The sequence below is a fragment of the Dipodomys merriami genome, unplaced genomic scaffold, assembly GCF_024711535.1.
Source record: "Dipodomys merriami isolate MVZ:Mamm:240054 unplaced genomic scaffold, mDipMer1.0.p SCAF_20, whole genome shotgun sequence".
Taxonomy (NCBI): domain Eukaryota; kingdom Metazoa; phylum Chordata; class Mammalia; order Rodentia; family Heteromyidae; genus Dipodomys; species Dipodomys merriami.
This window is the reverse complement of record NW_027203382.1, coordinates 32,361,792-32,384,330: the sequence shown is the minus strand read 5'-3', so window position 1 is coordinate 32,384,330 and position 22,539 is coordinate 32,361,792. Positions and strand designations below refer to the sequence as shown.

Below are 22,539 nucleotides of genomic sequence, written 5' to 3'. Positions count from 1 at the left end.
TAAATAATAATGGTATATCAAATTGTCATATTTAATCAAAGTTTACAAATGGTTACAGTGTGGTAGTTGCTTTGAGGTTAGTAATAAAACATCTATGTTCGACAGGAGATCTATGTGGAAATACTTAGGATAACATGTTATTATCTTCAACATACTCAAGTGATTCATCACAAAGCAATATGTATAATTTTATATATAAACTTATAATTTCTTTCAAAATAACAAATTAGGGAAAATAAGTCACAAATTCTAATCAAAATACTAATTGAGGAAAATTTCATATAATAAAGATTCATGCCTGAGCATATTTATAAGCCAATTTAGACCTCAAAAAATTTGAAGATTACATCCTCAGTTTTTTCAGGTTACATACAAAGCAATCTTGAGATATAAATAGAAGTTAAGAGAACAATGTCATCCCAGTTCCGAAACTTAGCTTGAACCTAGATCTCTGTACTCAGCCAATAAGATTTAAATGTGAGAAGAAAAGAAGAGAGGGGAAGGCAGATATATTTTAGGTCATAGAAACAGCAAGAAATTTTACATTCCATGGATCTAGCCTGAAATAGTCCAGGATTACCAGATGCTGTCAGGTTACCCTGTTCTTCAAAGGTTTGAAATCAGAGGGCTGTTTTGGGCGGAGCCCCCTTTGGGTGCTCTTAAAAGATCTCAGCCACTCTGCTCAGCTCACATCCCCAGGCTAATTCTGCCCAACACTGGGTAGCAAATGAACGGACTGCATTTTCTGTACTCTACCAGAGGCATAATGCAAATGCTTTAAAGAGGTCATTGCCCTCCAACTGTGAAATGGTAATGTGTTAATTATGTGCTTAATTAATTTCTACCCAACAGCACACCATAAAATTGGAAAAACAATTCTTCAGACAAGTTTTATCCCCCAAGACCAATGTGCGTAAAGTACATAGCAAAAGACCAAAATGTGTCACTAGTAACCTTGCTTTTGGTTCAGAGGCCCATTTTTGCTGTACTTTGTTGAAAGATGCATAGTTACCATTTATTTTGCCTGTCTCTTTCTCTTTGTTCTGCTACTTTCATGGATTAAAAATGACAAGGATGAGATTTTTGCTAGTTCCTTTTTGATAAAGACTCCAATGGGCAAAACTTCCTATTAGAGTTTACTAGGGACAGTCATCTTCTTCATTAGTTTGCTTGAGTTTTCTAATGTAAAAAAAAAAATCACAGCATGATTTGTGAGACTTAGCTAAGAAATTACAAGTGTAGCTTCTGTAATGTAAATATTCAATTATATGAGATATAACAGTTTCTTAACTGATCCAGAGTTGTGTCTTCATACTGAAACAAAACTAGGTGCAAGAATAGAAGACACAAAGTAACTACTCTGATAATATAACAACTTTGCAATTATTTATAAAATCTTTGTTATTATCCATCTCCAGCACTTAACACTCCATGAAAAAGATACTGTGTCTTTAATCCACTTTCATTATTTCTAACATCAAGCCTAGTGCTTGGTATCTATCTGAAACTTGCAAAGTTTTTGTAAGCAAGTGAAGCAATGAGCAGGTGATTGAACAAATGGCAAAGCCAGATTAAAAACCTAGGATTCTGACCTTGTAGATCCTTCTCAGAGTACCAGATACCTCATGTGGATACAATGACTTTCGAAGTAAAATAAGAGGCAACTATTGATGAGTAGTTGGGCCATGTAACTTTACGGTTAAATCATTCTAGAGACTTATCTCCAGAAAGTCCTGATTTACCATGCAATTGGTCTCACATGAACTCAGTCATAGCACAAGTCTTAGTGCACTGGCTGTGCATTGCTGTGGATAGCTACCCACCATGGGTCCCATCACCTAGCACTTCAGTAATGCTGGGTCACGTGGCTTGGATCGCTTCTCAATGAAGGATGCACTAAAAGAGGTTAGAGAGCCAAGGAACTAGAAGATAGTTCCACAATTCCTGTTGCAGACTGAGAGAACCAATATCTGGAATCAGAGAAAACAGCTGGAACCCCGTTCTTCCTGCTGAGTGTCACCAGCTTCTGGTCCTGGATCTGAGACCAAAAACAGCATGGTTTCACAGGCCAAATCTCTACTTCCAAGCTAATTTGTCCTAACTCATTCCCAACGTATTATGAGACATCAACAAAGGTAAGACCCTTAATTATATCTTGATTTCAGTTGCATTCACCTCAACTGCCTTTCTTGGATTGTGTGCCTATATACTATGCACACACACAGACACACACATACATACACATAATTATTTTATTACTGTAACAAAGCTGTTACAGTTGACATATCATTTGACTCAAAGCATAGCCAACATTTTCAGTAACATCCTGGGTCTGCAATTTGTAGTCACAATTTCTTCTCTCCTTCTCTCTCCCAACAATATCCTGTCTTAGGAAAGGAAGCTGGTGGGACAGTAAAAAGTTTGGATGGCAAAATTGAGGAGAGTGCTGAAATACCTGCCCTGGAGGACTCCTCCCCCTCCCCCGTGGAAACTCAGCAGCACTCCTGGCAGGTTTCCACAGACATTGAGAACACTGAAAGGTAAGTGGGAAGTTTCCCTGAATAGATTGCCAATCCTCCCCCAGTTCATCTTCTTAGTGGCTATGGAGTGTTGAGCATTTTTCTACCTCAGGTTCAGAAAACACAAAAGGTTTGGTCTGCAGAGAAGAATAGCCCTGGCAGGGACCTCAGAGACTATGAGAAAACTTTATAAGTGAGTAGGTGTATTGATCAGTTTTGCATTGTTTTAACAAAATAGCTCATAAAAACAATATGGTTGCAGAAGTTTTAGTCCAAGTTCAGCTGATTCCACTGCTTTAACTCTTGAGCCAAGTCAACACCTGGGCAGGGAGCATGTGGTGAAGATGCTCAGTTGATGGCAACAAAAAAAGCAGAGCAAAAGCAGAAGTGGCCAGAGATAATAAATACCCCTCAAGCAAACACCTTTGGTGACCTATTTCCCACCAGTCTCCACCTCCTAGTTTTATTTACCACCTCCCAATAATGCCATCAATTATAAGCCTATAAATGGATTGATTCATTGATTAGGCCAAAGCCCTCATGTTCCAATTAGGCCAAAGCCCTCATGTTCCAATCACTTCTTAATAATTCTATGAGCCTTAGGAGCCATTTTATTTATTTTTTAGGAGCCATTTTATATCCAAACCATCATAGAGAGTACATAATCTAAATTCTCTAGGCAGACTGTAGCAAGAGCTCCAGTAGGTACAGGATAGCATATCACATTCCATGAAAAATGAAAACAAGGCAGGAATGCCCGATATAGCAGCACACAACTGTAACCCCAGAAATGAGGAGGCTGTGGCACTTTCTGCCACAAGTTTTAGGCTACTATGAGCTATATAGTGAGATCCTATCTCAAAATAAATAGAAATGTAGCATACCTCCTTGGAAGGAAGAAAAGTGAACCTGCTTACTGTTACAGCTCACCCACTAGACTGGTTCCTAAAATATCCATTTGATTAAGAGAAAAGAATATAAAATCATGTGGCGATGCTTCCCATAGATGCTCTGATTTCAAACATGTGGTAAGCCTTGCTTAGCATTCTGTCCAGTTCAAAAAGATCATTTCCTCTTATATCCTCTTCCTCTTCAGAGTGGCCCTTAATGATCAAAGCAGGTTAATGTCTTATTGTAACATCAGCTGGCTGACTTCTAGGGAATACGTTTCTTTGTAGGGAATTTGAAATTCTATAGTGATTCTGTTGCATCGAAGAAAAGGTAGCAATAACAATACAAAAATAAGTGTCATTAATGTCCCATTTAGATGCTAAAAATGCCAGTCTGAGGGACTGAAAGATGAAGCCTTTGTTTACTGGCTTTCCCATCAATAACGCCCTTTGCTACTAATGTCCTCAGATCTGGCACAAACCAGCTGAATAAATACAAGACAATTTCACTGGGTATTGGGGAGGGGGGGAGAGAAGGTGAGTCATTGACAAGATAATGAACATTTTATTTTTTTTAATTTTAGAAATGAAATACGCAATGGCATTTATAGTGATCATGGCTCTACTTTCATATTCAAATAAATTCTAAAGCTAATTACCAAATTTCTGGGTTTATGGAAATTTGGAGCATGTGGTAATTATGTACTATTAATAACACTAGGATTTTTGTAAAAGCCTGGATATCCAACAATTCAAATGATAAAACTTGTTTGTTTCAGATTGGTAGGACTACAGACAAATGATGAAAGAGTTGTATATTTAATTATTAAAATTATTACTGAAACATTTCTTGTGTACCTTCCCAAGGGTGAGTGTGGGAGTAATATCCACAGGAGAAACCATTCACAAAGCCATTTTTCCTTTTCAGATACCTTGTACTTGAACTGCAGCTATATCAAAACCTCCTAAGCTTTAAAAAAGCAAACTTGGACAGCAGTACAACTAGAGTAGGATATCCCAGAAAATAGAATGTTTCTGGGCAGGCTGGTCACCATTTCAAGTCCAGATTCTGGACAAAGAGATAGAAAGCCTGTGGAAAGCAGGCCCAAAAGACCCTGAATGATTTAGACCTCCTCAGTTCTTCTTGGAGCTCTCTGTCCTGAGGTCAGTGGGTGGTAATTGCACTGTGCATTTAACTGACTAGGAGAGCTTTTGAAAACAGAAGTCCTCCTGGAGTAGGATGAAGACACAGGTGACTTCTTTGTGTCAATCTATGGAAAAATTGGTGCTCTTCAGGAAGACCCCCCCCTCCCATCCTTCCCCATCCCTCCTGCCTATCCTATAAATCTTATCTGAAAGCAGAGGTACGTCTTGCAGGGAGGAAGCTCCCTCCCTCCCTGCCATCCCTCTAATTTCACCTCATCTGTATAAAATGCTAATAGACATTCCTCAATCTTATACTACCAAACAGGTTGTACAAAGGTATTTCTGCAGAACTATGAGGCTACTTTCCCTTCCTTCCCTTCCTGAGACTTGAGTTCCTTAATATTCTTGAGGAGCAGGCTCTCTGATGTCTCTGACATCCTGCCCGCGTGCACCAAAACAGTGGCCTTCCAAGTCATGCCCAGTACAACAGCAGTACACTGCGAAATGGACTGAAGTTTTCATACTTGAAACAGAATGATAGCTCTTTCTTCAAATGCCAGAAAAAGAAAAAAAATGTTGGTAGAAAGTCTCCAAATTTTTCTTCCCTGAATTCATTCTTAAGCTTGTGCTATGTGTTATTTCTTCCTTATTCTGGAGATAATTAGTACGTATTTCTTAGTTTTTCAACATGTGATACCTTTTACTGTGTTAGACAAAAACTACTACTTTGTTCTGCGGGTTCAAGAGCACTGTCTTCACTGCTCAACCACTTAGACATGTGGGCAAACTACTATCCCAAGGGTCTAAACAGGCCAGATGTCTCCTGTCCTAGACTACAATGCTCTACAGAGCAGGGGTTTTAAAATTGTATGACCTCTGAGATGAAGGTGGATGCTTCAGGTCCACAATGGCATGATGTGCTCTGAGCAAAGGAGTGAGAGGGAGCTTAGAAGGACAGGCAAGGGACTTAAAGAGAATCCAGCAGCCCTCAAGTGGTCCCTCGCACACTCGCCACTATTCTGAAGAGCTTTTCTCCAGAGGTTTTAGAATTGATCATCCTCCAGGCATGCCTAATACACGCCTCTAATACCAGACCTCAGTACACTAAGGCAGTAGTTTGAAGCTAGACTGAGCTACATAGCAAGGCCCTGTCACAAAAACAAGGGACAGGGATAAGGCTTGGTGAGTATTGGTATATATACATATGGATATAAGTATATGTAATATGTAATGTATATAATGTATGTATAAATAGGTAGATAGATAGATTAGATAGATACATAGATAGATAGATAGACAGATAGATAGATTACTGTTCCATCATTTAATTTAGTAAAACCCTCAGGAATACTTAACTAGTGTCCTGCTGAATTCTGACCATAGTAAGGAGGAGCTTTTAGATCCAGTCAACTGTGAGAAACATGTACAAACCATAATCTTTCCAGCACTCCGCTTTCCGTGAGTAGGTGGGTTCAGTTCTTAGTCTCTACTGATAAGAGAAAGTACTACCCTTAATACCAAAGCTCAGCCACTTCAGAGCTCCTGCAGAAGATACACAGTCTAAATGCTTGGCAAGGGAGTTTCCCTTCCTTCTAAAACCAGTCTGTCTCAGATATTTTACTTGTGAAAGCAAAATAAATTCTATCGCTGCCTACTGGAAACCAGAGCTAGTACAATTAGGCACTGATGCTTGCCCTTCAGATGTCTTATGGAACAGACTGAGATTTTACTTTGAAATCTCACAGCTGATTATTCTTTCTTTTTCATCAATTTTACAGAGACATGCGAGAAATGAAAAACCTTTTAAGCAAACTCAGGGAAACTATGCCTTTACCACTGAAAAATCAAGGTGAGTCTTGTCATTTCCCCTTGAAGCAGAGGAGGCTTTTAACTGATAAACCTGGGACTTATTTCCTAGAAAGCAAAGCAAGTATTTTCCACAAATAGAAAATGATATTGAGTGTCATTTGCCCTTTTTAAAAATGTCATAATGAGAGTCTCTTGAGTGAACAGGGTTTTGCTCTGAAAGAGGCTGAGATATACTCTGACCTGGAAACAGATCCCTCCCCAGATGCTCCTATCACATGCTATAGAAATCACTCTGCCAGGGGTGGCCACACAACGAACTAACTTGACCATTGCCAGAGTGTGGTTTACAGCAGAGAGGAAGGAATTCGGGACATTTTCAAAGGAAGATGTATTTTGAAAACTTTCAATGTGCCACTATCCTAAATACTTTACCTGTATTCACTGTATTATATTTATTATTTTTTAATTATTAGTCCTTGCTAGGGAGCTACAAATAGGCAACTGCTTTACCACTGAACTGCATCCCCTAAACCCTTGATAGTTTCTAACAATAACTTTGAGGAAAATACTATTACTATTTCCCAATTTTCAGGACATAAAGACTCAAGAGATTAGTTAATTTAGCCAGAAAAAAAAAAAAACAACAACAACTGGATTGGGAACCTGAACTCAAGACTCCATCTCCAAAGCTATTTTAGGAGTATAAATCCTGACACAGAACTGGAAGTGGCGAGATTCACCAGAATGAGGAAAGGGACTCTCTATGCTTTTGTTAACTATTATATTCACATTATCAAGAATAGAGCTTGGTAGGTAGGGGAAAAACAAAGGAAGAGGCAACAATGCTTGATAAGAAATGGACTCATTACCTTGCTCATGTAAACTGTAACCCCTCTGTACAGTGTTTTCACAATAAAAAAAACTCATTAAAAAAAAGAAAGAATAGAGCCTAAGACTAGAAGAATAACCCCTGGTACCAACAATAATGTTTGTTAAGTCTGGACCTAGCTTTGCAGGGCTGGGCCTGAGGGATGTATATGAAACGTGAATAACAAACAGCTTTACTATGCATCCATGGCTACAGCATCCTTGGCCAGCGCATCCATGGATGAAGCATCAGCTTCAGAAAGTAGCACCTAGAGAGTGGGAAAGGATCTTTAGAGACAAGAAAGAAACGCCTCCCGCTTCCACTGAGCAAAGCCTGGGTGGGAGGGAGTACAGGGCGCTGCTTGCCTGGGAGCAGAGCGAGGAGGAGGGAAAGGGAGGAATTGGCAGAGGAGCTGAAGTGCCTCTTGGCTTCAGAAGAAGTTGGGCAGAAGGTAGAGAGGTGGAAGTGAGAACACCAGTAGAAGAGGCTGAGGAGTGGTGGGGGGGGGTTCCTGGGCACAGGGGTGTGGGTCAGAGAGTAGAAGACAGGAGATGTAGCACCTCAGGTACCCCCACATACCCCTGAAGGACCTGGCTTCCAAGGCCAACTGGCTTGAGCCATCTGGAGTGCCTTATAGAGTGCAAAGGAAGTAGGCGTGTTATACTGAAGACAGGATGCCCTCACCCCAACATGGTCAGAAATAAGCGTGGGGTTGGGGTTTAGGACCAAGGGCCTTGGGAATGCTGGCTCTGCCATTTTTTCCTTCAGCAACCTCAAGACATTTGAGTGGCCTCCTTCAAGAAAAGGGGACAATAGCACCTGTTTGCCAGGGTTGTCATGAAGAACAATGAAGAAATATGCCAAATGTTCACACTCAGCCTTAACAGCAAAACTTCATTGTTGCTACTATCATTATTCACATATCATGTCCTGTTTTAGCCTTAATAATGCAAATAGTATTTCCTTATTTTATAGTCTTAAGAACATTGTTATTTAGGAGAACCCCAACTTACTGCCCAATGGTCTATGGTTACTACTCACCCTGTCCAAGATTGTGTCCTGTCCATGTACAGTCAGCCTTGAGCCCCTAGGTGAAGCCATTGGCCTCTGGGGCTCTACATGTGGTGCATGGCCTCATTATCAATACAGTTTACGTGTCTCTCCAGTCACCAGCACACGGGCTTCTTGTTTAACCTTACATTCAGTTGCCTATTAGTGTGGCTAGCTCAGTATCCCCCAGTCTTCATTTCACAGATGCCAGGAAGCCTCTGTTTTAAATCAAATTATCTTTTTAAAAATATTTTTATTGTAACAAGTTATCTTAAACATTCTTATCTCCACTTCCACTGATAATTCATCCAACAGTTTCTGAACCATGAATTAAAGAAAAAGCAGGAAAATTCCCCATCATTTTTATAATCATAACAAGTAGAATATAAATTATATTATTTTAATCAACAGAAAAAGAATTAGAATTCTACATCCATTTCTAAGTATAACGATAATGACAAAGATTGACAATGTGAACAAAAGCATACAAGTGGAAAGGAACTGGTCAAGCAAATAACTGATACCAAGTCATGAAACCCAGACCCTTTTGGACAATGAGAAGTTAGAGATGCCTGGAATTAGCGAGAAGGAAGTAGAGTGGTTCTGTAAGGTTTAATAGTAAAAATATAATTGGAGGTTGAGGATTATTGGAAATTCAGACTTCAATTGAGGGAGAAATGGAATCCTTCCTTATGTAAAGGCCCATCTTTGCTCTCCACATGTTTAATCTGCTGACCAGTGGGGAAGGGGTTGTGTGGATGGACTAGAGGATCCAGACAGGCTGAGGGCAGGAGAACAGGTCTCTGGAGGGAGGGGGAGGATTTATTTTTGTTGGTCATGGGTCTTGAACTCTGGGCCTGGGTGCTGTCCCTCAGCTCTTCAGCTCAAGGTGAGTACTCTACCAGTTGAGCCACAGCAGCACTTCCGGTTTTCTGTTGGTTAATTGGAGGTAAGAGTCTCACGGGCATTCCTGCCTGGACTAGTTTTGAACTGTGATCCTCAGATCTCAGCCTCCTGAGTAGCTAGGATTACATGCATGAGCCACTGGCTGGCACCTGGCTTGGGGGGCTCTTTTGATAGGTTCATATGCTATCATTTTAATGAGTCAATCACCAGCTTATTCAAACGCTGTAGACCGAGATCCATCTCAGAAGCATCTCAATTCTGGTGATTACACAGGTCTAGGTTAATATGTGCAGAAAAATAGTATGGGGTCAAGTGTGGGAAATTATTTCAGATCTTTTCAGTAGAATTTTATTGTCAAAACATGAGGCTCACTGGTTGGCAACCATTTTAGGAAGCCCTCTGTTTTCTTTCTGGCTTCTTATTTCCTTTTTCTTTCTTCCATTTTCCTGTATGTTTGAAACAGAAAACAAAGAGAGAGAGGAAAGTACCAACCTGGGTCCTCATTTTTCCTTTCTGGAACCCTGACTACCCTGTCCTTAAAAACATTTGTCAGCTCAGATTCCATTCTACCCTAGTCTCCATCTTGCTCCTTGATTCAAAAACTGTTCTGGATTTATTTCAGTAATAAAAGACTTAATCATAATCTTCCTAACTTCCTGTGTAGTCAAAACTTAACTCATCATATGTTTACTTGATTTTCAGTAGGGAAAATAAGAGAACGTGGTTGCCAAGGGCAGGCATTTTAATGATTGATGGTGATGCCTTCCTTTTACACCTTTTCTTTCCTGTCTTTGTAATTTGAGACTAGTGAAAAAGAGGTGCACCCAAGAAGAGCAACCTACCCTTGTTCTGTGGCAACTGACTGTGAGTGACATCCAGGTCTCCTGGCCTTCGGCCCATTATGTTTCCCCTGCTTCACTGCCCCTCCTGTCCTCTATTCTGGGTCATTGGCAGTGCTGTAGGGAGCTTCATTAATTATGGTCGTCTTGCTGTGTCAAAGAGATTACAAATGGAACCACCTGTAGAGAGCCCACAAGGTCTGCCACAAAGGCTAAGAAGAATTTGGAAAGTGAAGGACATGCATCTTCTAAATACACACTGTTATGAAATGAAAATTGGCAGAAATAAAGTAAGCCTGAAAGATAGTTTCACCTTTTCTCAAATTTCGATTAAATGAACGCTGTGGGATGTGTTGGCACGGTCACTCATGCACAGAATTTGGTGTTGACAGAATGTGTTAGAATCGGTCTGAAACTAGGTAAATCAGGAATTGAATCTATTCTATGATGTGGAACCTCCTATGGGCAATGGTACTCCTGCGGACATGGAACCTACTAATCGTTCTTGCATATATATCTCGCTCATTCACTCCAATGTGGACCCTGTAAACAGAATCAAGCTAACCATGTCAGAGAGAAGAGCTCTTAGATAGCTAAGAACTCTTAGAACCTAGGGACAGCTGTGTCACCCTTTACCCTGGAGGTGACCTTTTAGATATGCTTCCCAATGCCTCATATGAAGATTTCTTGTATTTCCATCTGGTGTTGGAAGGTGATTGGGGGGCACTTTTGCCAGCAGCACCTATTCTTTGTAATCTCTATGACCTATTCAAGATTCAGTGTGAGCTATGTAATCCCTCCTTCTTTCCTTGGGCAGTATTGAGTCCCTACTCACAACTGTTAAGTGTTGACTCACTACTGAATAGAACTCTCCACACCTGTTTCTGTTGTCCCTATCATAATCCAACACATCACGGTCACTAAGATGCAACAAATTCTGTCTAGCTGCTGGGGATGTCTCTCTCTGCCTCTCAGGAGGGCAGAACTAGATAAGAATGACCTGAAAAGGTGATTCTTTTCCAAATGACTTTTACCTCACCTCACAAAGGTCATGCTGGAGCTCTACTTCAGGGTTGGCCTATGAATTTTGAAGACAACAACCACATGCATGCACACACACACACACACACACACACACACACACACACACACACACACACACGTTATTAAAAAGACAAAGCAATAAACACTTAGCACATCAAAATGTCATCGGAATTAGGCAAGGGTTGCAACAAGACCATGTGGTATTCTCACCTAGCTCAGATTTGAGTCAAAAATGAGAAATTATTAGAACTTGCTTTTTTGAAAAGCATCTGAGCTAAGATTTTTTAGGATGAGTAGGAGTTACCCCCCCCCCAAAAAAAGATGGAGAAAAGACAGTCTAGGCAGAAGATACTGGCTGTGAGCAGGTATTTGGAAAGAGGAAGGAACAGGGTGTTTGGGGTTTTGTTTTGTTTTCTGTTATATATAAACCAGCACTGCAGCAGGTGGCAACGCAGGAAGCATAGAGGCTTAGGAAGAGATCTTTAAGACACGCCCCCCCCCAAACCCCCTGTGAGAAAAGCAGATTTTATTCTGGAGCTGTTGGAAGGATACAGTTAGGTGGCAGTTGCTGTATTCCAGGTGCATAATACCTAAGATCTGAATAAAGCCAGGCAATTATGGAGGAAGATATGATCACTCAGATATAGTACAGAAGGGAAAAGGCAGAACGAAGGAAAAAGCTCAAGGTTTGCTTGGAAAGCAAAGTGAATGATGATGGAGTAGTCATTAGATGGCAGAGAAAAGAGGAGAAACAGAAGAGTAGAGAATGATTGGCATTTAGGACATCCTGGAATAGTGCTCAGTGGTTCATAATGTTGAAGTGAGACATGGGATCTGAGTGAACTTGCAACAGATCTGAACATCTTTAGCAAATAGGTGAGATCACCCATGGGGAGTGTGCAGAAAAGAGCCTTAGAATGCCAGAATTTAAAGCTAGAGACAAAAGGAAAGCAATTTACCAAGGGACTTAAAGAGAAAATCCTGAAACTGTTATGAAGTGGATTAAAGAAAGTTGCATCGTGAAGATGATAAGCTGGATAAGAACTGCAGGTGTCCCCAGGATTTAACAGAAAAGTACTCGCTAGTGTGGTGGAAAGCAGGGGTCACAGACTTTGGGGGCAGGGAAGCCTGCCTGAGGAAGGTTGGGAAGCAACTGCAGATGATGAGCTAGGGTAGCTCGGATAACTTTAGGAAGATTTTCCAGAAGAGTTGCTTCTAGTATGATGAGAGGACAAAGTTGGGTTTAGGCAGTGTGCCAGGGCCTATAGCAGTCATTTATCAAAGAAACTGGTATGCGAAGACTTCGCAGCTCATTTGTTTTTTTCTGGTCATGGGGTTTGAACTCTGGGCCTGGGCACTGATCCTAAGCTCTTCAGCTCAAAGGAAGCCCTCTACCACTTGAGCCACAGTGCCACTTCCAGCTTTTTTTTCCTCTGGTGATTAAGTGGAGATAAGAGTCTCACGAACTTTCCTGCCAGGGCTGGCTTTGAACTGAGATCCTCAGATCTCAGCCTCCTAAGTAGCTGGGTGTGAGTCACCAGCGGCTGGTTTTGCAGCTAATCTTGAGAGACTGATCATTAGTCCAAGGAGAGAGGGCTAAAGTAATAGTAATGGCAAGGAAGGATAAGACAGTATGGATGTATTTAGGGGATCCTAAGTGGCTCCTTTTTGTACCATCTTCTCCTTCATAAACACAGTAGACAGTTATTTGAACCGAAAATTAGGCTACTATTAGTCACTCCGTATCTTTATTCATACTGTCCCTTTCGTTAAGAATGCCCACTTCCTTCCACAAATACTCACATTCTCCTCATCCTTTGTGGTCTGGAGTGAACAACAAGACCTCTGGGAATCTTCCACAGATGTTTTTCTTCTCCGCTTAATAGTAGTAATGTCCCCATTAGTCCCTCTCCTTAGGAATTCTCATAGTACCGTGTTTGTATCTCTCTTGAGGTATTTTTAATGAAAGCTCATAGTTACTTGAGGCCAGAGACCATCTTTCTGTTAAAACCCATTTTGATGCACAGGGCCTTGAAACTTAGATGATCTTCAGTGAGTTTTAAAGTGTGATCTTAAGTCCTGCAGCAGCAGCATGTCTGGGCACTTGAAAGAAATATTGCCTATGTGGCTCCATCCCAGACCTACTGCTCAAAAAACTACAGAGGTGGAGTCAGCAGTCTATGCATGAACACACCTCCGATAATGCTGCTGAGGCAAATATTTGAGGATCACTGAGTTCAATGAAAGTCTCTCTCCTTTTACATTTTATCCCCCTGGAATAGAAACTTGTAACACAGCTCCATTGTAAGCATTTCTTTGATTTTTATCAGAGAACAACTCTTTAAATACAGCTTATTATTATTTGAAATTTTCTTCTTATTGAAAACTTCATAGCCTTCTTTTTCCCTACATATCATCTATATACTAATCTTTTATTATCAAAATGAATTTGAGCAATAGAGAAATGGTATCAATGTGTCTTGGGATCGTAATGTCCCTGGCTTTTGTAGCATACAAAAACTAAAGATCCAATGTATGGTTAGGTTTTCTTGTCCTGATTTTCTGTCACTCTTTCTCATGCTTTCCTTCTTATCCTTCCCTTTCCTACTTTTCATTTTCATATGGGAAAACGTGATAAAAAGCCTTACTATGCCATATCCAAATAAACATTTGCAATAAAAACCAATCATTTCCCAACAAGTTGAAGTTGACTCTCCCAGAAAATTTGGAATGACTGGGTAAATCTTCCATTTTGCTCACATTTCTTCAGTAGACTTTTAGTTCCAAGACATAAATCAGTCAGTATGGAGAGACATCTTTCCTTGGGGTTGAATCCATTTCAAACCATTCCAGGCATTTTTATTGCTTGATAAATTTTAGCACTTATGGTATGTGTCAACTTCCTATGGTGCAGAAAGCTGCTTTGAATTTCTGCCAAGAACTTTTGAGCTTTTGTGTCTCCTTGGCCGTAGGTGATGATTGCAGGAGATCTGGGCTAGACAAAGGTGTCACAAATGCACAACGAAGTGTCTCACACCAGCAGCTATCATTAGTGGAGAGCCTGCCCTTTGTTTAATGTTTGAGCACTTTGCCGCCAATCCTAACACTTCTATTCAATTGAGAATTGTAAATATATATTGTATAAATGTATGTGTACACATATATTGTATACCTAATGAATATGTATGTGTATATATATATGTATATATATATATATATATATATATATAATCTAACTGCAAAGAAGACTGATCAAAGAGAATTTCAGTACCATAGAAGGCTGTTCTACCAAAATGCTTTTAGATGCATTGTAATGGCTGAAAAGGGGTCCCTATTGATAAACATATCATAATCCCTGCATATAGTATCTGTTTTAATATATAAAGAAGAGAGGAGTAACCATATGTCCACAACATGCACACATTATTCCCTTTGTAAATGCAATATTGTAGTAGACATTTCCTCATGCAATAGGAGTAATATACATGAGGATTCCATCTTATGAAATATGAAGACCAGTTAAGTCCTTCCTCAAATATATTAAGTACTTGGGGAAGATCAAAGAAAAATATATCTTAGAAAATATATCTTCCAAGTTTTGAAAAAATAGACATATCAAATCTTTCTCTCCATAAGTTTCCTCATTTTGGTGTCTCTGTTTCAGAAAAGCATTGAATTTTCGGTAAACTTGAGTTTCAAGAAGTATTGTCAATATCTAAAGGACTACTGAGAGGTTAATTTTTTACCCTTCAGAGTCTACCACACATCTAATTAGGTTAACTTCATTGATCACTTAGTAGTTACAGAAGTAAGAATCTTAGAAACAATGAGAGAGTCCTTATGAGTCCTTTCTGTTCTAAATATATCATTATTCATCTCTGAGAACTCCTTGAAAACTGAGGCCAAGGCATTTTATCTGACATTGTTTTTACTGTTTTGACTCTTTGGAGACAAGTTAATTATAAAAGAAAGCTGTCCAGTTGGGTGCGGGTGGCTCACATTTATCATCCTAGCTACTCAGGGGGAGAGACGACAGGACAATCACAGTGTGACACTACGGTAAGCAGAAAAGTTCACAAGATCTCTTCTCAATCTATAGCTGGGCACAGTGGTAAGGATAGGCACATGCCTACCATCTTAAATTACATGAGAGGCTGAAATTGGGAGAGTCATTGTTCCAGGCCATGCCAGGCAGAAAAGCCCACAAGATTCCATCACAATAGAAAGAAGCTGGATGTGGTGGTGCATACCAATCATCTCAACAAACAAAAAATGGAAAATAATTTTAAAGAACTAAAAAAAATTATTAAACAGAATGGATTGTTGTGTATGTGTTTACCCAGGCAAAACCAAAACAAAACAAAACACATAACCCCATCCTGAAATATAACCAGTGAGGGGTGGAGGGGAGAGGCTGGAGGCATGACTCAACAGCAGAGCACCTGCTTAGCAAAAACAAGCTCTGAGTTGGAGACCCTACATGAGAGGAGGGATGGGAGGGAGGGATAGGAGGGGGGGAGGAAGGAAGGAAGGAAGGAAGGAAGGAGCAAGAAAGATATCTTTAGCTCTCAAAATGTTAATATCTATATTATCATAAATTATTTTTAATATGGAAAGGAAAGCCCTGTTTCTCTCCATATTAAAAACAATCTGAGCTTTAAAAGAAAACTTGTATATGGGATTAAATTAATTTGGTGTGCACTTAAACAGATGAGCACTTAAACAAGATTTAGCTTCCTGGTTTATTTCTTCTTCATGCTAAAAGTTTCAACCCAAAACTTATGAATTCAACAGTTAGCAATCTCTTCTCAATGCCCATCAGAAAGTGTTGTAGGAAGACTTGACAGGAAATAGATGGAACTTCTTTCTTAGACATGAAGGAAATGGATGGAACCAAGGAAATGATCCCATGTAATGGCAAATAGTTCATGGTTAGCAAGGTGTCCCTAAATTATCTACCTAAGCTAAATGCTTTACACAGATGGCTTTATTTAATCCTCACCTAAGGCAAGTAGCAGTCATTATTAAACCCGAGTTGATAGGGCAATTGAAATGTAGCAAACTTCAGTTCCATGTTCCAAGTCACAATTCAAGCTGGTAAATAGCAGAGGCAAGTTTAGAAAATGATCCAGCGCATGAGCTGTTTTTAATAAGCCACATTCCTCTCCCAACTGAAAGATTGCTTCTAAATAGTGTTAATTCTGAGCAGCGATTCTCAGCCTTGTGTGAATTTGTTCCTTCTCCAGACGACATTCAGTCTCTAGAGGACATTCGGAGAACATTTTTGGTTGTCTAAGATAGTCTCCACTATAGTACTCTGGGCATCTTTGTAAGTATAGACCAAGGATACTGCTGCATCTCTTGCAACGTACTCAGAACAGCCTAGTGCAACCAAGAATTATCTAGACCTGAATGTCAACAGTGCTGAAGATGCAAAAACCTTGATCCAAAGGAGGCTGGGTTTTTATAACCACTTGCTTAAAAAAAAAAAAACAGATTTTTTTTTTTTGTATCTATGTTTCACTCATGTGCACCTTCTGTCCCATCACAGATGACAGCAGCCTTCTGAATCTAACTCCCTATCCACTGGTTAGAAGACGTAAGAGAAGGTTTTTCGGGCTGTGTTGTCTGGTCTCAAGCTAGGCAGATTCTTCTGGAAACCCACCACCAGGAATACCTGAAAAACATCACCAAACCCAAGGACCTCCAGACAGCTGAACTATACAGTGATTGGTTTTTGACTATGTTTTCTATGCTTCCTTATTCCTTTTATCTGCCTCTCCCTATCCTTCTCAATGATCTTACACCTGAAAGCAGCTGCCATCAAGGGTGGGGGGAGGGGAGAACAAATTCCAAAAGAAGGCTGTTTCTAAAAGGATTTTTAAAACTGACATTGTGCATGTCTGCTCCAAACTATGCCGTGACTGATGCAAGAATTATGATTTTTAAATGATTTGAAGGTTTTTAAAATGTATTACACAGAGAAAAGGTATTTCACATATAATAGTATAGCTATAGCTCTTGCTGATCTCATGGTAGCAATCTGTCATGTATGAAAGATGTCTTTAAACATAGAAATCTACTTTAAAACTGCAAAGCTTCAAAAATTCAATCTAGGAATATCGTTAGAAATATTATAATCAAACAGGTACCACCTCACCCATTGCTTTCTCTGCACTCATTTACATTTAGTCTTCCAGTCTGTCAGAATCTAAAAGCTTCAACATAAAAGCATCTTAATTTATAATGCAACAGGAACCATATATGAAACAATGCTTACATTTTGTAAATACACAATAATCCTAATCCATTCGTACAATGCATATGGGCAACTAATTCTCTTTTGATCCAATGATGTCTTTTTTCAGCTTTTTGGAGAATGACGTTATCCAGTTAGGAAATGATGTAGTAACATATACAATTACCCTCAGATGTAAAATTGAATATTATCACCTTCTGTTCAAACTGAAATCTGAAGCATGGTGTTTGCACATCAGCATAGTGTTAAATCTTATAGGGCATGCTGGAATTATCTCAGATCGTACAAATATTTAACATTTTACATTATAATAACAAAATTTTAGTTAAGCTAAGCTTGTCTCATTTTAGATGACTATGCAGATGTGATTTTTCCAATGTGCACTTGGTGTCTTGTCTTATGCTTAGAATATTGGAAGCAGGACACATTAAGCAATATTATATTTTAGAAAGGAGGAAGCCACATGTTTTGCTTTTTCTGCACCCAGCTTTGTTGTGGTCCTCTATTAAACTTGTAACATGGTACAAATTTTATTATATTTCTCCCCCATGTTCTTCCTGGACCCATCCTCTACACAGAATTTCCTATGGGTCAAAAGATCAAGTCTTTGTACTTCTTCTCTTGTTTTCCCTGATCTGAAAATCTTCAAGTCAAACAGAAGGCACCAGAGTCTAGTACAATAGAAAGATGAGCTAGATACTAACTGGTTACTCCAAACATGTCTTTAATGTCAACTCTGCATAGAAATGTATATGTACATAAATATCTTGATCTAAAGACCAACTATATTCAACCTTTAGCTTTAGGGACGATGAAAGGAGTGAATAATTATTGCATTAGGTTGAATTAGATGAAATTGCTGATATTTGATTGTTTTGACCTCCAAAATGATGGTTCAACCTAATAGACGGTGTATTATACATAATTAAAATTATCTTCTAGCTTTTTGTGTTGAAAGTGAAAAAATTAAAAAGATAGCTCTCCAAAGATAATGATAGGTTTCTATTTAAATCACACCTGCTGCTTATTGGCCTTATTTTTGTCATCCAGAGTTGGGTTCCAATGAAGCAAGAATTAATGCATGGTTACAGGCATGCCTGGCTTCACCAAGAGAAGTATGTTTGACAAGTTATATAATAAAATCATCATTTTCTATATCAAATACCTGCAAAAAAAAGTTGTGAGAATATTCTCCTTAAACACTCTACAGTGGATACTACTTGAACAAACAAGTAACCACTCCAATAGTTACCTGGCCTGCCAACCTTGATTTTCAAAATCACACTTGATTAAAGCTACATATTGTTTCCTGGCTCTCGTTCATTTTGACCTGAAGAATATTTCATTTAAGGGTCAAAAATACCCAAGTTAGCACACCCTTTGCCCCTGTTTCTTGAACTTGGACTGTATGGAACCCTTAGCGTCAACCTCCTTGCTTCTAATGCAGCCCAACCTTGCTGTTCAGCACGATCTTTAAAATGCCTGACCTAAATCACTTCTGCTCTAATTTGTGCTCATTCTGGCTTAGTCTCTGTGTGGAAGTAACATTTACCTTTTGTGCAATTGTCCTTTGTACAGCTGAAGACTGTTAATAAATTCAAGTCTCACCTCCATGTCTGAAAAGGCTGTAGTAGCTATTCAGGGACATGGGAACTTGTTTAATTACGTAGCCAGACTTTCCATATCGAAGGTAATATATTCAGCCACTTTATCTTTTATTCAGTGCCTGTTTCCAGACTTCGCTCAGTTTTATAGTTCCAGGAGACACACTCCAAGATTTATAGATGTTCTTTCAGTAATAGGTCCTAAAATGACATTTAGTACTCGAATTCTGAAACCACTTCGACATTGGTTCTTGGCTGCAATAGGCAATTCACCTCTTCCCATCAGATGTGTCTGTGCATCTTTAGGAGCTGGCCCTCTCTCCTTCACCTTCCAAATGACCTTCTCAGGTGTGAGTCCTAGAGATAAAGTTTTGCTGTCTTGGCTTCCTGCTGTAACTGGGTTTGAGATTAAGGTTAGAAGAGAACGTCACACCCATTTTCTCACATACACCCACGCACTTGAAACAGAAAAGGATGAAGCCTTCTGTAGCACACATTTACTCATTTTCAACCATACTTTTAATATCCATGTTGACTTTTTCCCACATTACAGAGGACATATGTTGTTTGTGGAAAAATCTAGAATATACCACCAAATATGTGAAAAATAAAACTCACCAGAATTCTGCCACAATGACCCTATTTCTGGGCTTTAAATCAGTTAGGGGGAAAGGCTCCAGACACATTGAGATAAGATACATGTAGACAAGGCCAAATGTCACTTTAAAAATCTGTCCTCTGATGATTTGCATGTATCCAGATTCAAAGTCATAGCAAACTTCTGGTTGTGCCATTCATCTGGTGCATAAAGAAAAGTTCAGCAGTGCACAATCCTGAAGCCTCCTCTAGGGAGTTAAACTCTTGGGAGACTTTTTAAACCCTGCCTGACCATTTGTTTCTCCCATACACCTGTAAAAAAAATGGTTGTAAAGCAGAATGTTTGACAATACTGCCACCTAGTGACAGCTCAGTTTCTGAGTGGCAATGTAAGTACACACCATATAAAGTAATACAACAGGCTCAACAATGATGTTGTCAGTAACTTCTGACTCTGATGCTCTTAACATTGCAAGAATTCAATTCTGATTTCTGCTCACTGTAACTATCACACACCCCCCCACATACACACAGAGCACGCACACTCTTGAGTAGGGTCTACCTTTGTTGTGTGTGTGGTTCTAGAATGTTACAAAATGAAGATGCTCAACTTTTAGATAACTAGATAGGCTGAGGAAAAACAGTGCTACTGCCACAGAATACAACATTAAATATGCTATCCATTATTGACCCAAGACTAGAATTGAATACATTATAAAGACAAAGTTGAAAATATGAGAAATGGTTAGATTATTATACTTGCTATATTAGAATACCTGATTAGCCATTCAATGAGAGAACTATTCATCTGTACCTCATAAATTTTATTAAAATATATTTTAGGTGAAATTAAAATGTATATGTAAAAGTATATAAATAATCAAAAAGAAGATTAGCAGACAATATAAACATATGTCATTTTATTTTGGAAAAATGAAGACTTTTTAAGCATAATACCAAAGGATAGGAATAATATGAAGAAAAGAAATGTTGATTAGACAAAGTAAAGATGCAAACCCTGTATACAAAAAATAACCCACATTAAGAAAAAATAATATTTGTCATACATGTTACCAAAAGTCTTGATCTCTAATATACACCAAGAATTATTGCTTAATTCTTAATCTCATGCATCTATTTTGCTAAATGCTGTTTTCTTGACTCTTCACAGTTCTAAATACAAAGTAAATATTGGAAACCTATTTATTGATTCAGTAACTAGTGAATGACTGGCATGAATGATAGTATGTGGCTCAAAAAGAAATCCAACTTTCTAGTAGAAAAATTGTCTAAGGACAAAAGTAGCAGTGATAATAAGTAGGAAAGTATTTGAATATACTAGTAATCAAGATGCAAATTCCATACACTTCTTTTTATATCTCCAAAGGGCAGAGAGTATTAACACTCATAGTTCCTAGAGCAAAAAGTGCATATAGAAATAAAGTCAATAGGAGTATAAATTAATTCAACCTTTATGAAAAATACTTTGGCAATATGTCTTCCTTCATGTCCTGTAATTCCAATTAGGCAAATTCTCCTCTAAAAGGTTCATAAAAGTGAGATACAAAACAGTAATCCATTATATTAAAAAATGACACAAGAAAGGATGTTTTGTAAATAAATCGATATTATATGGTTAAATGTGACATTATCTTTTAATGGAATACTGTACTTCAATCCATGTGTATTTATTTACATGTCCAAGCTATATTATAAAGTGGAGAAAAGCAAGTTTTAGAAGGATGTCTAGAATTGATCCCTTTTATCAAAACATACACATATGTGCATTCACAAATCTGAAAAGATATTTGCCAAGAGAATAACAGCATTTATCTCTGGGAGGTGAGATTTGGAGCCATTATATTTTCTTGTGCATATCTGTAATTTCTGATTTTTCCACAATAAGCATGTTGTATCTGTATAATTTTTCAGGGAATGAACACTGATGTTCACAATATATATTAAATGAAAAATATGTTACAAAATAGTATATATAGTATTACACAATATTTGTAAAAAAAGAAAACTATATATAAATATATCTATGTATGTATATATGCATAAGAAAGCTAGAAGGACGTACACTACAATGTTAATAGCACTTACCTATGGGTAGTGGGATTATGGGTGATTATTTTTCCTTTTGCTTTTCTGTGTTTTCTAATTTTTCTACCACAACATGTATTACTTGTGTAATAAAAACTAATAATAAAAGTTTTAAAAATATTTATATGCGAAAAGACATTTTTAAACGACCTTTTGTGTAGTTGTGCAAAGGGGTTTAAATGTGATATGTTCATTGATAAGCACAAGGCAGCTTTATCAGACTCACCCCTTCCATTGTTCTCACCCATCTCCCCAACCCCATTCTCCCCTCAAGTTACCTGGCTCCACTTGCACATGTATACATTGAATACTTTGGCTGCATTTGTCCGTTGTTGACGTGAAAGACATTTTGAATCACAGCTTGTTCTCCTCCCCTCCCACCGTTGCTTGACTTATTTTTTGTTACTAAAATGTGAGCAATGAGATGTGGGAAAGAAATGCTAAGGCACTATCAAGGCAGAAATTTTATCTAAAATTAAAGTGTCAACAGGCCTAGAGTCTCTAAAGGTGGATCTATTTCCTTTATAGTTTCTAAAAACCTATATTCCTTGACTCGTGGCCTCTTCTTTCATCTTCAAGTCAGTATCTCTAACTTTCCCTCTCTGTCTGTCTGTCTGTCTGTCTCCCCTTCCCCTGCTTCTATCATCACTTCTTCTTCCTTCTTCCTTAATATCCTCATATTGTAGAGTGCCATTGGCATGTGAGAATATGTATTTACAGATTCTAGAGATTAGGAGGAGAACCACTGTAGGTGATCATTACTTTGTTAGCTACAAATCTATGCAGCTACAGTCATTCCTAGCCTCCATTCCTACAAGGAGCTGACTTTTGACTGTCAAATCATGTCATGGCCTTGCTTCAAAATCCTAAGGATATGTGCTGTGACGCTTCTATGAAAATTT

At 38.6% G+C, this 22,539-nt stretch overlaps 1 protein-coding gene across 1 annotated transcript in view; it reads left to right on the top strand.

Moving 5' to 3' along the window:
• LOC138833032 (regulator of G-protein signaling 7-binding protein) overlaps positions 1-21,757 on the top strand; it is a 92,572-nt gene extending 70,815 nt beyond the window's left edge. Inside the window, exons 4-6 of the mRNA XM_070031391.1 lie at positions 2,393-2,540; positions 6,334-6,404; positions 16,623-21,757. Coding sequence (XP_069887492.1) covers positions 2,393-2,540; positions 6,334-6,404; positions 16,623-16,714 — 311 coding nt within the window. The 3' untranslated portion in view covers positions 16,715-21,757. The remainder of the gene's footprint in view (positions 1-2,392; positions 2,541-6,333; positions 6,405-16,622) is intronic.
• The last annotated feature ends 782 nt before the right edge of the window (positions 21,758-22,539 follow it).